Source organism: Microcebus murinus, chromosome 12, assembly GCF_040939455.1.
Source record: "Microcebus murinus isolate Inina chromosome 12, M.murinus_Inina_mat1.0, whole genome shotgun sequence".
NCBI classification, from domain to species: domain Eukaryota; kingdom Metazoa; phylum Chordata; class Mammalia; order Primates; family Cheirogaleidae; genus Microcebus; species Microcebus murinus.
The window spans coordinates 63705339-63721430 of record NC_134115.1 but is presented as its reverse complement, the minus strand read 5'-3'; the positions used below and the strand labels follow the sequence as shown (position 1 = coordinate 63721430).

Here is a 16092-nt window from a genome sequence, read left to right as displayed (position 1 = left end):
GTTCGGGATACTCCTCTGAGTTCTTAAAGTTCATCCCCTCACAATGCTGTCTCTCCCAATTTCTAAATGCTCACTTTTATCTCAACAATTTCAGGCTTTAGGGACCGGATGGTGGTGATGACAGTAGCTACCATTTTCTGGGCAGCTAATCAAGTACTAGACTAGTGCTCTAACAGCATTACCTCATCTAATCCTTACAACAACCCTCTGAGGGAGGAATTATTATAGCAAACCAAATACAATATCCAAGGTCATTTGGCTAGTTGAAAGAACAAGGATTCTAATCTAAATCAGAATGACACCAAAATCCAAGCTCAACCACTACAATACCCGGCCTGCTACTATTCCACTTGTTCAGCTCATCCCTTATATATTTTTAAATGCAGCCTCCAAATTGAATCCACTACAAAACCATCTATTATAAAGAATATGGGTGTATAGTCTGCAGTATGACCTCCCAATTTTGAGAGCCATGAACATTCAAACAGTATGTTCGTGTCTGGGAGCAGAGAAATGACTCTACTACTTTCAAACTATTCTTTTTAGTTTAAATGAGTGCTAATATACAAATTGTAAAGGAAAAAAGCCAGGCCTCGTAAGACTCTGGCAGAAGATGGGGCTTAAGACTACAGAAGCCCGATGGAATAGTTAATTAACTTTCACACAAATATTAGCTCCAATGAATAGAAGCTAGTGTTCAGATGGGAAGAATCTTCTCTTAATTGGAAAAAGACTAGCCTGGGAATGGCAACCTGCTGCAAACACTTACCATGTAATTCCTCTCACAGGTAAAACAAAAAGTAGAAAACAACTCAATCTTATGCAAAAAGGGTAGGAAGGCCTCAGAGCTTTCCTGGAACCAGAGAACACAGCCAAGGGGATGTTCTTTCACTTGGGCAATTCAAATAAACTTAATCTCAGCAGAAAAAGCCTACTATGGCAGCAAAACGATGGGAAGGAAACTGTGTACAGGCCATACCCCAGTTCTAAACAGAACATAGGAAATAGGACAGACTAGGAAAATGAATAAATAAGACGTGTGGATGCATATGTGTAATATAATACAGTAACTAAAAGAAACTATTTAGATTTACACACTGCAATGGGAATTAATCTTAAAAACATTACTCTAAGTGGAAAAAGGAGAAAAAATGATATCTACAGAATAATTTTAAACCTATCTAAATGCATAATATACGCACATAAAACACATGAAAGAATACACTATGACTCAGGTACAGGAGAAGAGAATTAAAGTGGGGAATAGGGATAAAAAGAGAACACACACATGACTAACACAAAAGAGGGGCTTTTCACAGACTAGTGAGGCTGGTGTGCCATGACTAGAAATATAACTCAGCCCTCTGTACATGAGTTCCCATCCCAAAAGAACAGGATTCAATTAAACAGTAACACTAATGGAATTTATTAAGAAATGTTCACACTATTCAATTATAGCTTTATAGCACATACATATTTAATAATAGCATGTGAAATTAAATATGAATTCTCCTAAGACATTTGAGTGCTACTCCAAAGCTTAGTTTTCTTAAATGTATTTGACCTTTGGTCATCCCGCCTTCCCAGCCACTCCCAGCCAATTGTGTTGGTTTCCATGGTTTGTTCTGCACACCTGTTCCCCAAAGATAATGGAAGCTAAGTGTGAAAGCCAAGTTAGCATGAAGCATAAAATCTGCAGTGTGTACATTGTTTTAAGATATGCAGGGGACTCACTGGGTTTGTTTTTGTTTTGCAAATACAATCTTAAGTGCTATAGTTAAATTTTAAGACTACTGTGTTCAAATACAGGGGATGGTGATCAAGATGACACAGTTGAAACCATTTCACATCAAAAAGTAGCTGGAGGGAGGCCTCTAGTGGAATACTACTAGGCTCCATTCTGTTTAACAGTTTTAAAATAAATTTCAACAAATTTCTGAGTACCTAATTCTGTCATAGGCCCTGTAAGGTGCTGGAACAGCTCTGTCCAACAGAAATATAATATAAGCTATATATTAATATATAATTTTTTTATAATTTATTCAACTTTTTAATTTTTTTTTCTTTTTTCTTTTTAAAAATTTTATTAACCCCAGTCTTTTGTGTGACAGGTAGGGATACTAACCACTATACTAATGAGGATATTGATATATAATTTTAAATGTTCTCAGAGCCACATAAGAAAAGCAAAGAGAAATAGGTAAAATTAATTTTGGTAATATTTTTAAATCCAGTATATCTAAAATATTATCATTTAAAAATTATTAACGAGATATTTTATTTTGGGGGCACTTCAAAAAAGTCTTCAAAATGTGGTATGCACAATTATAGCACATCTCAATTTGGTCTACTTTGGTGTACACACATTTCAAATGTTTAGTAGCATCATGTGGCTTATGGCTACTGTACTGGACAGAATCGTGTTAGAAAAATAAAGGTAACACACACATACACACACACACACTCTCTCTCTCTCTCTCTCTCTCTCTCCATATGTCAAATACACATGATGTATGAGGGCTATAACCCTGTAGATTTTCAACCTTTTCCCCATCAAGTCCTAGAAGGGATGACTGACAATTTCAGGCTTCTTTTGCTTTCTTGAAAGAAAACTGAAATGCAAAATGAGTGAAATAAAGTCAAGGCTGTCTGAATGTATAGAAAGAGTTCTATAGTACCTTAACTACTAACATTAACAGATTACTTTGGACACACTTCCCAACTGACAAGGCACCAAGGTTCTCTCTCCACTGCCCTCCAGACGTGACCTGGAAACAGGAGTAGTATTTGGCTGTATTTTAATAATCACCAGTAAAAAGGGAAGTCTCCAGTGTCATATATATACATGAACATCCAACATGAAATAAATCTCTCTTTTTTTTTTTTTTTTTTTTTTGAGACAGAGTCTCGCTTTGTTGTCCAGACTAGAGTGAGTGCCGTGGCGTCAGCCTAGCTCACAGCAACCTCAAACTCCCGGGCTCGAGCGATCCTTCTGCCTCAGCCTCCCGAGTAGCTGCGACTACAGGCATGAGCCACCATGCCCGGCTAATTTTTTTTTATATATATATCAGTTGGCCAATTAATTTCTTTCTATTTATACTAGAGACGGGGTCTCAGCTCTTGCTCAGGCTGGTTTTGAACTCCTGACCTTGAGCAATCCGCCCGCCTCAGCCTCCCAAGAGCTAGGATTACAGGCGTGAGCCACCGTGCCCGGCTTATAAATCTCTTTTACAATGAGTCTCTAGTAAATGTCCACAAAGGAAAGACACCGAGAATCCATATTTATTCCCTTATTGCTGGAAATTTATAAATTGTATTTATGATTAAATGAATTATATCATTTTTTCCAAAAAGAAAGAGAAAAAAATTTATGGGATGAACTTTCTAGATCCTACCCCAGAATTTGAAAAAGGGGAAATAAGACTGTCTGAGCCCTAAGAACCCTATGAAATCAACACACAGTAATCCAGATTAAATATTTACAAAATGAACTAAAAGCAGTTCACAGCAGCTTCTTTCTCAGCAACATAAGCAATGTGAAAATCGGCCCTGCTGATTCACCTCTCTTCCTCCCCCAGACCTCTCCCTCACAGGAACCGAGTGGCTCAGAGGCCAGCCAGATGGAGTGTTAACTGGCTGAAGCTATAAACTTCTCCAAAGCAGGGACACTGTCAATTAGCAGTGCACTACAGAAGCAGCAAGGATGAGGGGGAAGAGACAGTTGGCAGTGCCCATACAAGCACTGCTAGGAGGTACCCTGCCTCGAGAACTCAAGAACCAACCCCCAGACACAAGGCTCCTAGAGTGGAAAACGATGCATGAGGTTCATGATGTCAACCGGCTGTGGTTACCCAACTGGCTCCCTGGACTTAACCTTGGTCAAATGATCAGCAAGCAAACTTTTAATTGTAATCTAGCTCCCCAGATCACCTCCCTCTGTGTGGGGGAAAGGTGCTAATCAAAAACATGTATTCAGTTTGCTCCATAATTATCTTTTTCACCCTGCACAGATAACATTCTTGATTTTAGACAGTTTCTTGTGACTTTTAATTAACAGGAGCCAGTTCCTCAGAGCTCTGTCTAACTCTGGGGATGCTGACAAGTGAATTTCTCATCCTGCAAGCCAAGAACCAGATTCTCCTGGTCAAGTGTTTGCTGGGTCCTTGCAGCACCTTCTGCGCAACCTTCTGTGCCCCCTCCAGAAACCTTCCTCTGCTTCAAGGTCTTTCTTCTACAAACCACAATGAACCTTTCTATAAACTGGCCACTCCTGACTGAAAAGAGGAATTGTTGGAAATTAATCTCCATGCATTTCCACCCTCCCCCTATCTGAAGATGTATCAATAGCCCCTAAATTCTGACTTTGTGAAGCTATGACACTCTAACATTGCATCTTTCTCTATATGACAGTTTTATCCTTCCCTAAGAATTATGCATGGCATATTTTTCTCTTTTCAATGGAAGCATATTAAAATTTTTTCCAGAATTTCTCAAGATCCCTGCAGTCTCACAAACCAAAACTGTGGATCACGATATTATAGTGGGTAGAAATGCTGGTTTTTAATCTGGGTGAATGCTAACTCGGTGTCTGCTATATTAGTCTCTGTACTTAACTTTTAAAGTTTGAAAGAGTTCACTTTTTGAATATGGCCTTTTAAGTGACTTAATGAAGTGCTTTGCACATAATAGGTCCTCAAAAATATTTTTTTGAAAAAAGTAAGACTGAGTAAATGAATATAAATCCTCATTAAATGCTCCTTAATATATTTGAGACAGCTTGAGATAAGCAACTGAAGTACCTCATTAATAACTATTAATGCAGCCCCTTATTTTTCCTTATGCATAAGTAATAAAGTCTTTAAGAAAGAGAACACAAAGATATAAACAAGTACTTTTGTCTTTATGTACTATATGACTTTTAATGTCCTGTATAATCCTGAGAACCTGAATTAGGAAAATCAAGTTTGATATGAAAGTTTCTTTTTTTAGAAATTCCCTAAAAAATGAAAGATTTTTAAATTAAAATATCCAACAGGAGCCCAATGAGAGCGTGCAAACTGGCGTCAGGAACGGATACCTTGGGCTGCAGCATCAGGGTGGTATTCGGGCTCTTCCTCCGGAGGACTCTGCAGGAAGTAGAGCTGCTCCGGCAGCATGCTGGCAATCTTCTCCTTCCCCAAGACGTGGGTACTCAGAAGTGGGCTGACACTCCGTTTTACTTTCTCTCTCCTTTCATGGGCCATAATTTTTTTGGTCCGAGCCTTGATGTTCTCCCAGCACTTCTTCAGCTGTTTGAAATCCCGCAGCGATACGCTCGGCTGAGAGTTGTATTCGTGGGCAAGCGCTTGCCAGGTACGTTGCTTGAGGGCAATAGTTCGCGCATCACTTTTCTTACATTCCAGCACATATTTGTACTTTTCTACTAAAGCAAGCAAAATGCTCTTTTCCAACTCTGAGAAGTATTTGGCAGGTTTTATAATTTCGTTGTTTTGCATTTTCCACTAAATTTCTCCTGGCTGTTAGCTATCCTGTAAAAGGAAGTTTGAAACAACAATTACAAACGCCAGCAAAAAAAAAAAAAAAAAAAAAAAACACCTGCAAATCACTTAAGCTTAATCACTGACTTAATACCCTTGTCTGAAATACAGTACTTTCTTTTCCATTAATGTTGAATTGTGACATTCAGAACTCAGGAAAATATTCAGAAACGTACTAGGAACGGGGTCTGACTTCAAAGTAGATCTCCCAGTAGGTCTTGGCCATACTGTGAGTATCTGGCATATAACAGCAACAGGAGAAAAGTTGACCATCTATATGGAACTCTAATTTCTTAATTTATTCCTGCTTAATGTTAGGAAACTGATTATTCCCCCAAATCACAATGTTAGCCAGCTTTGGAACTAAACAGCTTTCTCAAAGTTTCATCACAGCTAAAGACAGGAGAAGCCACTGTGTAATCAAATATAACATGATGTGAACACTATCAAGTTTCAGAATCATCAAGAAATCACTCCATTTGAGATGACAGTCTGCCAAAAAAAGTAAAAAAAATAAAAAATAAAAATAAAAAAATTCACTCCAAAAGACCTGACATTTCCATCACTATGTCTGTGACCTTGAATAGGTCATGCTCCTGGAGCAACCTCAGCTTCTTCATCTTTAAAATGAGAGGCTGGGCCAGCGCAGTGGCTCACGCCTGTAATCCTAGCACTCTGGGAGGCTGAGGCGGGCGGATTGCTTGAGGTCAGGAGTTCAAAACCAGCCTGAGCAAGAGTGAGACCCCCGTCTCTACTATAAATAGAAAGAAATTAATTGGACAACTAATATATATAGAAAAAATTAGCTGGGCATGGTGGCACATGCCTGTAATCCCAGCTACTGGGGAGGCTGAGGCAGCAGGATTGCTTGAGCCCAGGAGTTTGAGGTTGCTGTGAGCTAGGCTGATGCCACGGCACTCACTCTAGCCTGGGCAACAAAACGGACTCTGTCTCAAAAAAAATAAATAAATAAAATAAAAATCAAATGAGAGGCTGGAGTGAGTCTGTGATCCCTCAGGTCTGAGGGCCACTTTTTAAAGTACAGAATCCTATGTAAATAATTTATATAATTTCAGAAGTGAAAGGGCCTGGGTGCTTAACGGTTGAGTCCAGTGCTCTTCTTTATGGTTGTGGGAACTAAAGGTCAGAAAGCTAAAGAGGATTGTACAAGATCACAAAGATGGCAACATGGAAAGTCCAGAAACTGACCCACCCTAGTAGTCTGGTATTCTTAGAATCATTCCACAACTATTTCTTGGGCTCTCACCTTGGGTGACTCCAAATTATTCAGCCATGACTCTCTTAAGTCACCTTGCCAACTTCCACAGTCCGAGTCAGCCTCTTTCACACAACAGGTGCTTAGTCAATATCTTATTCCAGTGAAGGGTATGAAACCTATGTGCGTTTTAGGACTCCACACTTTTCCCACATCTTTTAATCACAAGAAGCTTCCCATAAAATTAATCTCTCAAATATGTTAAGGCAAAAATGTAGTTAAGCAACACTGACTGCAGTGATAAAGTAAGCATCATCTGCTCCCCTTGTCAGAAGGGGCCAACATACTCCCTGTCCTTCTTACGTTCTCCAAGCCTCTGATTTGTCAGAGCAATGGGCAAGCATCAAGACACTGATGACATAGACCATTTAAAACTGACCAACTGTATCAAAAGAATTAGGAACCAGTTCGAAAGGAGTCCCATTAGCCAAAAATTGAACAATGTGAAATCAAAGGTGATGGGTACACAAAGGTGCTTTGTTATTTTCTCAATATTTGCATATGTTTTAAAATCTCCATAATAAAAAGGTAGGAGAGAAAAGGCTGTGGCTTTTAAATTTATGGTACACTGATTTAAAATCATACTTTACAAACCAGCTCTTCACACACTATGCCTGGGGAGGGGTTACTGGAGCTGTAATTGGCTGAAATCTGTTAGACTGAGGCTGGAGGGGACTGGCCCACATCAGAGAGCCTTGAAATTAAGGCCAAGGGGTGTGGGCTTTATGTGAGGGTGACAGAACCTGGTCAGGGTCTCTCATCATGCCCCACCTCATCCCAAAGGTTGTTAGAATGATGTACTAGTGTGATCAGTGTCTCCAAACACCAGGTACCCAGCTTCACACTCATACTGGATACATCAGGCATTAGAAATTGAGAGATTTAGACACATGTCAAAGGTAGTTTGGCCCTCAGCTCCTAAGCAAAGCTAAACGAGGGAACATTTATCTTTGAGGATATAGCCCCACACCCCTAAATTCCCAGGCCTGTGCTTTGACCACGTTGCTCTAATATCCATACGACATCCAATCCAGGCCCCTTCATCCCCAAAGGTCCCAAATTTTTTGCCTTCATCAATACTACTATTTCCTATAAGCCAATGTTCCCCTAACTGAAATTTATTAACAAATGCCCCATATATCTCATCTATGTTATCTCTGCCAAGATGTCCATGTTCAACATCACTTTCTGCAGTTTGCATTATGAAATCGACAGGTACAGTGTATGTTCTTAAACTATGCAGCTCCCAGAGCAGATTCGGATCCGATTCTCCCACCCCAACACCTCTGCCCCAGGAGATGTCCGTATGCCTACTTTCCCTGGGCCCTGCTCTTTCTAAGAATCACTGCTACAAGGATTGAGAAGTCTGATTCATTCTCAATGTATATACACACAGACATATACTTTTGAAAGATGGTCTGACTAATAACCAATCTAACAGAGGAAAATAAACTATCAAATAGAAAGTAAGAGAAATAAACTCACAACACAACTACCCTTTGTTTAATTAAAACATGTGTGGGCCTAACTTGTTATCTGAGTTCTTTCTCAGCCTTGAAAAAGTTCCTGAGCAGACAGCAGGAGTGCGAGCTTTCCCTGCTTCCTCATGAAGACACAGTACCAGATGCCTCCCGCCATCAAGAAGAAAGAAACTAATTTCTGCTATCAATCTGCTACATGAGAAACAGAAAAAGCCAACACAGCAGCTTCACAGCGGCTTTTGTTATCAGTCCCCTGAAGCAGAGGGAAAAAAAGCCATTTCTACCCTTTAAAGACACCAAACAACTTTCCTTTCCTCCCTCTTTGTGTTGTGGTAGCCACTCTCTCTTTCTTTCTCTCTCTCCCTTTCTTTCTTCCTCAGGAAGATAAACTTTACTTCTGTATATCTTAATCACTGTCTGAGAATTCCCTCCCCCTGCAGACTTCATACCTTAACAGCTTTCTAAATAAATACTTTTTTATCTTATTTTTCTTCAAGAGATTCCTAGAAGAGGAATGGCTGCCACAAAAGAGGAAAACACTTAAGACTTACAAGGACCAGCTTGTCCTTGTAAAACAGTGTGCCAACTTACATTTCTACTAACAGCACAGGAGGATGTCCATGTCCCCACTTCATTTACTCTCTCTGTTAACACTTTTTTTTATTCTATGCCAACTAAGGAGGTGAAAAATGTCACTTCATTGATTAATTATATATGAATTTCAGCTCTCAGGCAAATAAGCCACACCCTCACTGAACAAAGTCCCTGTGATACTTGGTGGGATTGAAATTACATGGAATAAATTCCAAGCAATTTAATAATTCTTACTCACAATGTGTGCAGTACCACTAACTGCCACCAGGTGGCGGTGGATTTGTGGGGAGTCTAAGTTTCGCAAAGGATCTTGGTCTAAACCGGGCCGGCTGAGTCTCAAAGTAATAATAGCAATAATAACACAATAGCACATAGCTTTCATTGAGCCCTTATTGTGGGTTAGATACTATACCAAATGTTTAATATGCACTATATCATTAATCCTCCCAAAAATAGCCCCTGAGAGCATCATTTGTTACACTTCAATATTTTCTGTGGAAAAAAAATATATTAAAGTACCAGAAGAAATTATACAACTGCTCTCAAAAGCAAATACTCAGAATTACCAACACCTGGGGACCATTAACAGCCTATTAACTAAACTGTTATTTAATCACTAGCTAAGTAAATCCAGAGTTACCAATTTACTTTGCTTAATTTCGTAGAACAGCAGGCCTCCCTGGGCCTTGTGGTTGTGTTCTGCAGGGCTATAAAGGGATTCTGTTATGAGCCACTGTACTCCAGAGGTCCCATATGGATTCCCAACAACCTCATGAAGTAGGCTGTTTATGTCCACTAAACTAATTATTATTCCCATTTCCCAGATAAGAAAACTGCGGCTCAGTATTACTGTGGTCACATGAATACTCAGTGGTCTGACTTACCCAAGTCTGACTCCAACGGCCATGCTCCTCTCTGCTGTGCTTATTAGCACTCTTCTTTCAGACCTAGTGACAACCTCTATTCCCCTGCTCAATTACAGCCATTAGCACTCTAATTGTCAGCCGGAAAGGTCCTAGGTTAGAGCAACAGAGGTGGAGCTGTGCTTGTTTCCATCCACCTCTATTTGTTGGCTCTTCCCCTGCCAGGCTCCATCACCCCCTCCCTCTTTCTCTCAAATCTAGGGTTCACAATCCCCCGACAAGGTGTACACCTCTCACTCTAACCAGAGCACTAAAATAATTTCTGCTGTTAATCTGATAAGACTGTATGTTTGGAAAGTAACTGGAGAAATCTTATGGAGCTTTTAAAATGGGGAGCGCTCAGCCTCAGGGGAATGCTGACATTCTGCTTGGGCACGTAAATAAATGAACGCTTCCCAAAGTAAGATATCTCCCCGGCAAAGCTTATTAATAGAAACTTTTAGGCTAGAAAGCACATTCTAGCTTAAAACTATTCAGCAATGTCCACAACTGATTATAGATGATAACATAACAAGCTTTCCCTGCTGCATCAGCTTTTATTAGAGATGGACTAGACTTCCCTTCCCCCAGCTCTGCCCATGAGTGATCACCGTTGGTGTCTGCTGTCCTCCTGGACAGTGTGCTACCCATTCTTACACATGCTCATAGTCCAACACTCAGCCCAGTGACCATCAACAAAGGGGGCCCTCTGTAAACATTTAATACAGCTGTGATTCCTGTATGGAATGGGAGTTATCTGAAGTTAACACTCAGAATGGGCACCATGACTGAAGAGCTGTGGCACTGGAAACTGACAGATGTCAGGATATTAATGGACTGCTGTGAAATGAAGTAAAATGAATGAAGACACACGATGTAGAAAACCTGGGCTCAAATCCTGACTTTAGCACTCACCAAGCTGTGTGATCTTAGGCAAGTCAATTAACATCTAATGCTTCATTGGAAAAGTAGGGTTATACCCCCCTACCCTATCTTATTCCCACTACACAACAGTCTTGCAATGTGAATAAAGAAGCACAGACTAGATGGGCGCAGTGGGTCATGTCTGTAATCTCAGCCCTTTGGGAGCGTTGCTTGAGGCCAGGAGTTCAAGACCAGCCTGGGCAACACAGCAAGACCCCATCTCTACAAAAAATTTTAAAATATCCAGGTATGGTGGTGCACACCTATAGTCCCAGCTACTCAGGAAGCTGAGGCAGGAGGACTGCTTGAGCCCAGGAGTTGGAGGCTGCAGTGAGCTATGATTGTGCCACTGTACTCTAACCTGGGTGACAGAGACCCCGTCTCTAAACGCGCGCGCACACACACACACACACACACACACACACACACACACATAGGCTAGACCTTCAATAAATTTTAGTTCTTTCCATCTTTCCTACCCATATTAAACTGCTTCCGTGTATACACTCGAATACTCATTGGCTCTTTATTTCACATACACACAATTCAAACTCCTGCCAAAGGCTCAACACAGCTCTAAAGTACATGAGAGACACAAGGACAGGCTGAACCCTACAGCCTTTGAAGGGTGCTGACATGCATAAACTGACAACTAAAACAAGAGGCACACTGAAACAGACACCATAATAGAGGACAAAGTACCTTGAGTGTTCAGAGAAATGAAGAGGTTAATTTGCATTCTTTAAAAACAAGATGATATTTGAGCCAGATCTTTAAGAATGTACAGGATATGAACAGAGAGAGCTGAAGGCGATCATTCATATAAATAATTGATAAGAAAGGGCCAGGACTCCGAGTGGGGACAATGTTATTAGAAAGGAGGAGTTACATACCTCCTGTTTCAAAGAAAGAAATGACCAGGACATGTGTGTGTCCACACTAGGGTAGGAGAGCAAAAGAGGAGGCAATGAGGGTACATGAGGATTAACTGAGCATCTACTCTGTGCAAGCATCACAGAGAACAGTATTCCTCAACATCGAGATCACAGTCCCTTGAAAACAATGCAATGTGTGTATGTGGGACAGGCTGCTGACAAGGCAGTGTGAAAAGCACAGTGACAGAGACAAGCCTAGGGAAAATACTCCATGATTAGGGGGATCTAGAACAGTAACCTTGATTCCTACTTGAATAGATTGGAATTCAAATTAGCTTTAAGACAAAGGAGGACCACAAGTTGGGAAATACTTAACATACACAGAAGTGGGTGAGCTAAAGGCAATGTGGCAACCCTCCCCTCAAGGAAGGCCTGGCAACAATTATGAACAATCAGTTTGCTTTACAGAGATAAAGGCTATTTCCTATCCTGGTCTGCCACCTGTCTCCTGACTCAACATCTCAAAAATAACCTTTCTTTTAAACTAAAAAAGAACCTTGGTCCAATCTGCTCACTTTACAGTTGAGGAAATTGAGGCTCAGAGCAAAACAAGGGCTTGCAGAGCCCTAGTAACAGAGGAGGGTCTAAAAGCAAAACTCTGGGCTGGGCGCGGTGGCTCACGCCTGTAATCCTAGCACTCTGGGAGGCCGAGGCAGGCGGACTGCTCAAGGTCAGGAGTTTGAAACTAGCCTGAGCAAGACCCCATCTCTACCAAAAATAGAAAGAAATTAATTGACCAACTAAAAATATATATAGAAAAAGTTAGCTGGGCATGGTGGCACATGCCTGTGGTCCCAGCTACTTGGGAGGCTGAGGCAGGAGGATTGCTTAAGCCCAGGAGATTGAGGTTGCTGTGAGCTAGGCTGATGGCATGGCACTCTAGCCTGAGAGACAAAGTGAGACTCTGTCTCAAAAAAAAAATAAAAATAAAAATAAAAGCAAAACTCCATCATCTGCTTTCAACCCCTCCCCTCATATCTCCTCTTTTGGAGGCCTCTGCCCATCAAGATGCCTTTTTTGTTAGATACCCTCAAGCCTCCCCCATGACATATCTGAAAACTCAAAGGCACTCCTCTCAACTCCGTCACTCATTTTGTGACACTGGGCACATCCTCTTTCCTCCCTGTCGATTCCTCATCTCTAAATTATAAAGCCAAAGTGGGTGTTCTCTAAAGTCCCATCCAGTGCTGGCCGTCCATGTTAGCACTGCCATTAAAATGTTTTATCTGCAACCTAATTTCCACAGTTCACTGCCAAAGACACATAGATGGTATTTTCTGATTATTTATGAGCCTAGTGGAGCTACTGGCCAATGAAATAGAACATTACAACAAAGTGATCTCAGCATTTTAGATGATCTTGCTATTTTGTTTAAGGCCCACACACAGGTTTAACTCTGCAAGTTAAGCAGTTCCAGGTGAAATGGCTAAAGCAGATGATCTGATCTCCTGTTGACTACAGCTCCTTGAAGAGTGACCAGTACACAGCAAGCACTCAATACATATTTGTGGAATATATTCTGAAACCAACCTGCTTGCTATTTGTATTTTTGTTTTTACTAATTATTGCTAGATGTTTTACTATTTTAAATTTCTCCTTTTATAAAGGATTTATCATAAAATAATCATTTCCTAGCTGCTGCTTATAAATTCCATTACAGTCCAAAAGGAGAGAGAGATGCCAATGTTTTAAGAAGCCTTACTCTGACTATGATGCCTTCATGATTTCATTTTATGCAGAGGTAAGAGTACATGTTCAGACATTACATGTTCAGACCCGTCTGCCCAGGACAGCCACTCCCCCGTGTGCTTTCTGCCTTCTTTCTTTCCTTGTGGAAGGCTTTCCAGTCTTAAACCTAGCACCACACTTGCTTCCTCTAATGTGTTCCCTCCCCACCCACTCCATGAGGCCATGTAACTTGGAAGTGTTTATTTTCACCATCTGTGCCTGAGTGTGCCTGTGTGCAGAGCCCGCCTTGTGTTTAAGGCAAGGGCTGCCCCACCCCCACTCTCCCACCCTCACGGTTCTCTCCAGAAAGCCCAGATGAGGGTTCTTAAAAGTCCTGACTCCTTCCTTCCCCTCCCCCACAGCTCCATCCTAAACCAATGCCCTTGGTGTCATTATTAAAGTATCCTCCACAGAAAGCACTTTTGAAATACAGAAGATCCCCTTCTGTAGCTGTTCCCACTCCAGCCTGCTTCTCATCAACTGAGTACACTCTCCTCCACTCCCACACTTCAGCTACAAACATCAGCTCTCACACCTGCTCTAGGGCAAGGGTACCAAGTATTTACCTCTTACTGCAGCACTTTGAGAATTACTCTGCACTGAGATCTATTCATGTCCGCAAGGATCTCCCCTATCTGATGGTGAGCTCCTGAGGCTTGGAACTACATTTTATTTGTATCTTTAGCACACTGTAAGATGCTTAGTAGTAAGTGTTTGTTAAAAAAAAAAAAAAAAAAAAAAAAAAAAAAAAGTGGGAGTGTCAAGAGAACCTCTCTCCCAGGCCCCAGCCTCTCTCCTTAGCATCAAACATATTTCCAGTTGTCTACCGGCCGCATCTATCTAGCTGTCCACTATGGGCACCTGAGAAGGCTCCAGTTCTCCATAGCCACTAACTAATTATTCCCTCACCTCCAAATCTCCTGATTTCGATGTCAAGCCACATCAACTTGGCTTCCCAAGGCAGCAGCAACAATACACTCTTCAATCACATGCAACTAGTCAACAAGACCTATGATACGTTTTACCTCAGTATCCACTGCCTTCTCTCCATTCTCACTGCCTACTTTGAGTTCAGATCCTAATCTCTAAAGCAGATTCTCAAACTTCCAGCCCCTCTTCCACACCACCACAGGAGGGATCCAGAAACACAGTGATCACACCACATGCCACTCACATCTCTCCCACTGCAGAAGTGATAAAGTCCCATCTCCTCACGTGGCACTCAGGGCCTTTCTGGGTCTGGTCCTGATTATAGCACTTGTATCCACATACATGCCCACCACCCTACGATCCTCTCCATGTAATTTTCAACCTAACCAAGCCAAACTCACCCCCATGGCCTCCGATCAGCTGTGTCCACATGCCTCTAAGTACACAGGGCCTCCTCTAGATGGAATCCTTTCCCCCAGAGTTCCCTATGGGCCCATTTTCATCCTTCGAGGCCCAACTCCCATGTAATTTTTGTGAAGCCTTCCTCAACTAATGCCCAGTCTATCATATTTATTTTATTTATAACAGCTTCCTTCTAAAATGGGTTTGAAGCAGCTTACAAATGATACATACACTGCAACTAATTTTTTTTTTAAGAGAGAGAATGTCAGGGCAAAGACAAGGGCAAAAGAGATCAAAGTTAGGAAGTAATGGAGCATTCAAAACCTGTCATAAGGTCTCATACTCATCTTATTAGAGGTAGATTGGCCCTAAGTTCTCTATCCAGAATGGGTTACTCTTCTATGAGCTTGCTGCCAGCTGCATATGACTGTACTGTAGCACTTCCCATATTTTTTGGTAATTTGCTCTGTGTCCCTCTCCCTCACTGGATTGGGAAATTCCCAAGGGAATACATAATTTCTGACTCATCTCTGTATCCCCAGCATGTAGCATATGACTCAGCACACAACTGGTGCTCAGCAGACATTTGTTGAATGAGTGTTATCATGGACAGGGAAAATGGTACTAGCACTTGTTCAGCTCCCTGCCAGGTATGTGAAAAAACATTTTATACTCACAAAAAAATTACAAAGCTAAGAAATGGCAGAGCTAAGATGGGAACCCAAAACTGTCTATCTCTCCAAAGCAACTGCCCTCTCCACCATGCATTGTGTTCCCTATTGTCACCATTACTATGTACCCGAATACCTGCTGCTTCACAACCCAGTTAAAAACAAAACAAAACCCAACACAACACCCTTCTCCAAGAAGCCTTTCCTGCTTACTCAGGATAAAGGTGTGCCTGAGTCCAGCCCCTGGCCTTTCATAGCACCTAAGTACAAATCTGTAGAAGACTGCCTCCTTGGTCGCAGAGAACTGAACAGTCTGTTAGGCACTCCACAGATGGTGGGGTGAAGTCCCCAGCTCCTCTTTCTACTGTGTTTTCCCCTAGGTGTAGTCCCTGGGCCTTCCCGACCTTTCTCTTCCTTCTCCAGGGTCCAAAGCCTTTCAGTTCTCCCTATGCCAAACTGAAACCCAAAATAATCTCCTGGGACCCACTGGTTCTCTAACCAAGTGAACAGTGTTCAAAACACACTCCTCCATTACATCAGTTAGGCCTTTGTACTTCAAGCATCATATCAACCTTTATGGCTGGCCAGCATCCCCATCTTCTGAAACACATTGAAATAATTTCAGGTATCATGAGAAGGGATAATGACATTTTAGGAGGGCAAATTACCAGGCCCTAACTCAGCTGAATACTTTTGGTGTGGCCTGGAGTAA

General features: G+C 41.5%; 1 protein-coding gene across 5 annotated transcripts in view; it reads right to left on the bottom strand.

The window, feature by feature from the left end:
- MSANTD3 (Myb/SANT DNA binding domain containing 3) overlaps positions 1 to 16092 on the bottom strand; it is a 35307-nt gene that overhangs the window by 3724 nt on the left and 15491 nt on the right. For all 5 annotated transcript variants that reach the window (XM_076008879.1, XM_012768986.3, XM_012768982.2 and 2 more), the window contains one exon: positions 5078 to 5528. In XM_076008879.1, coding sequence (XP_075864994.1) covers positions 5078 to 5495 — 418 coding nt within the window. In that variant the 5' untranslated portion in view covers positions 5496 to 5528. The remainder of the gene's footprint in view (positions 1 to 5077; positions 5529 to 16092) is intronic.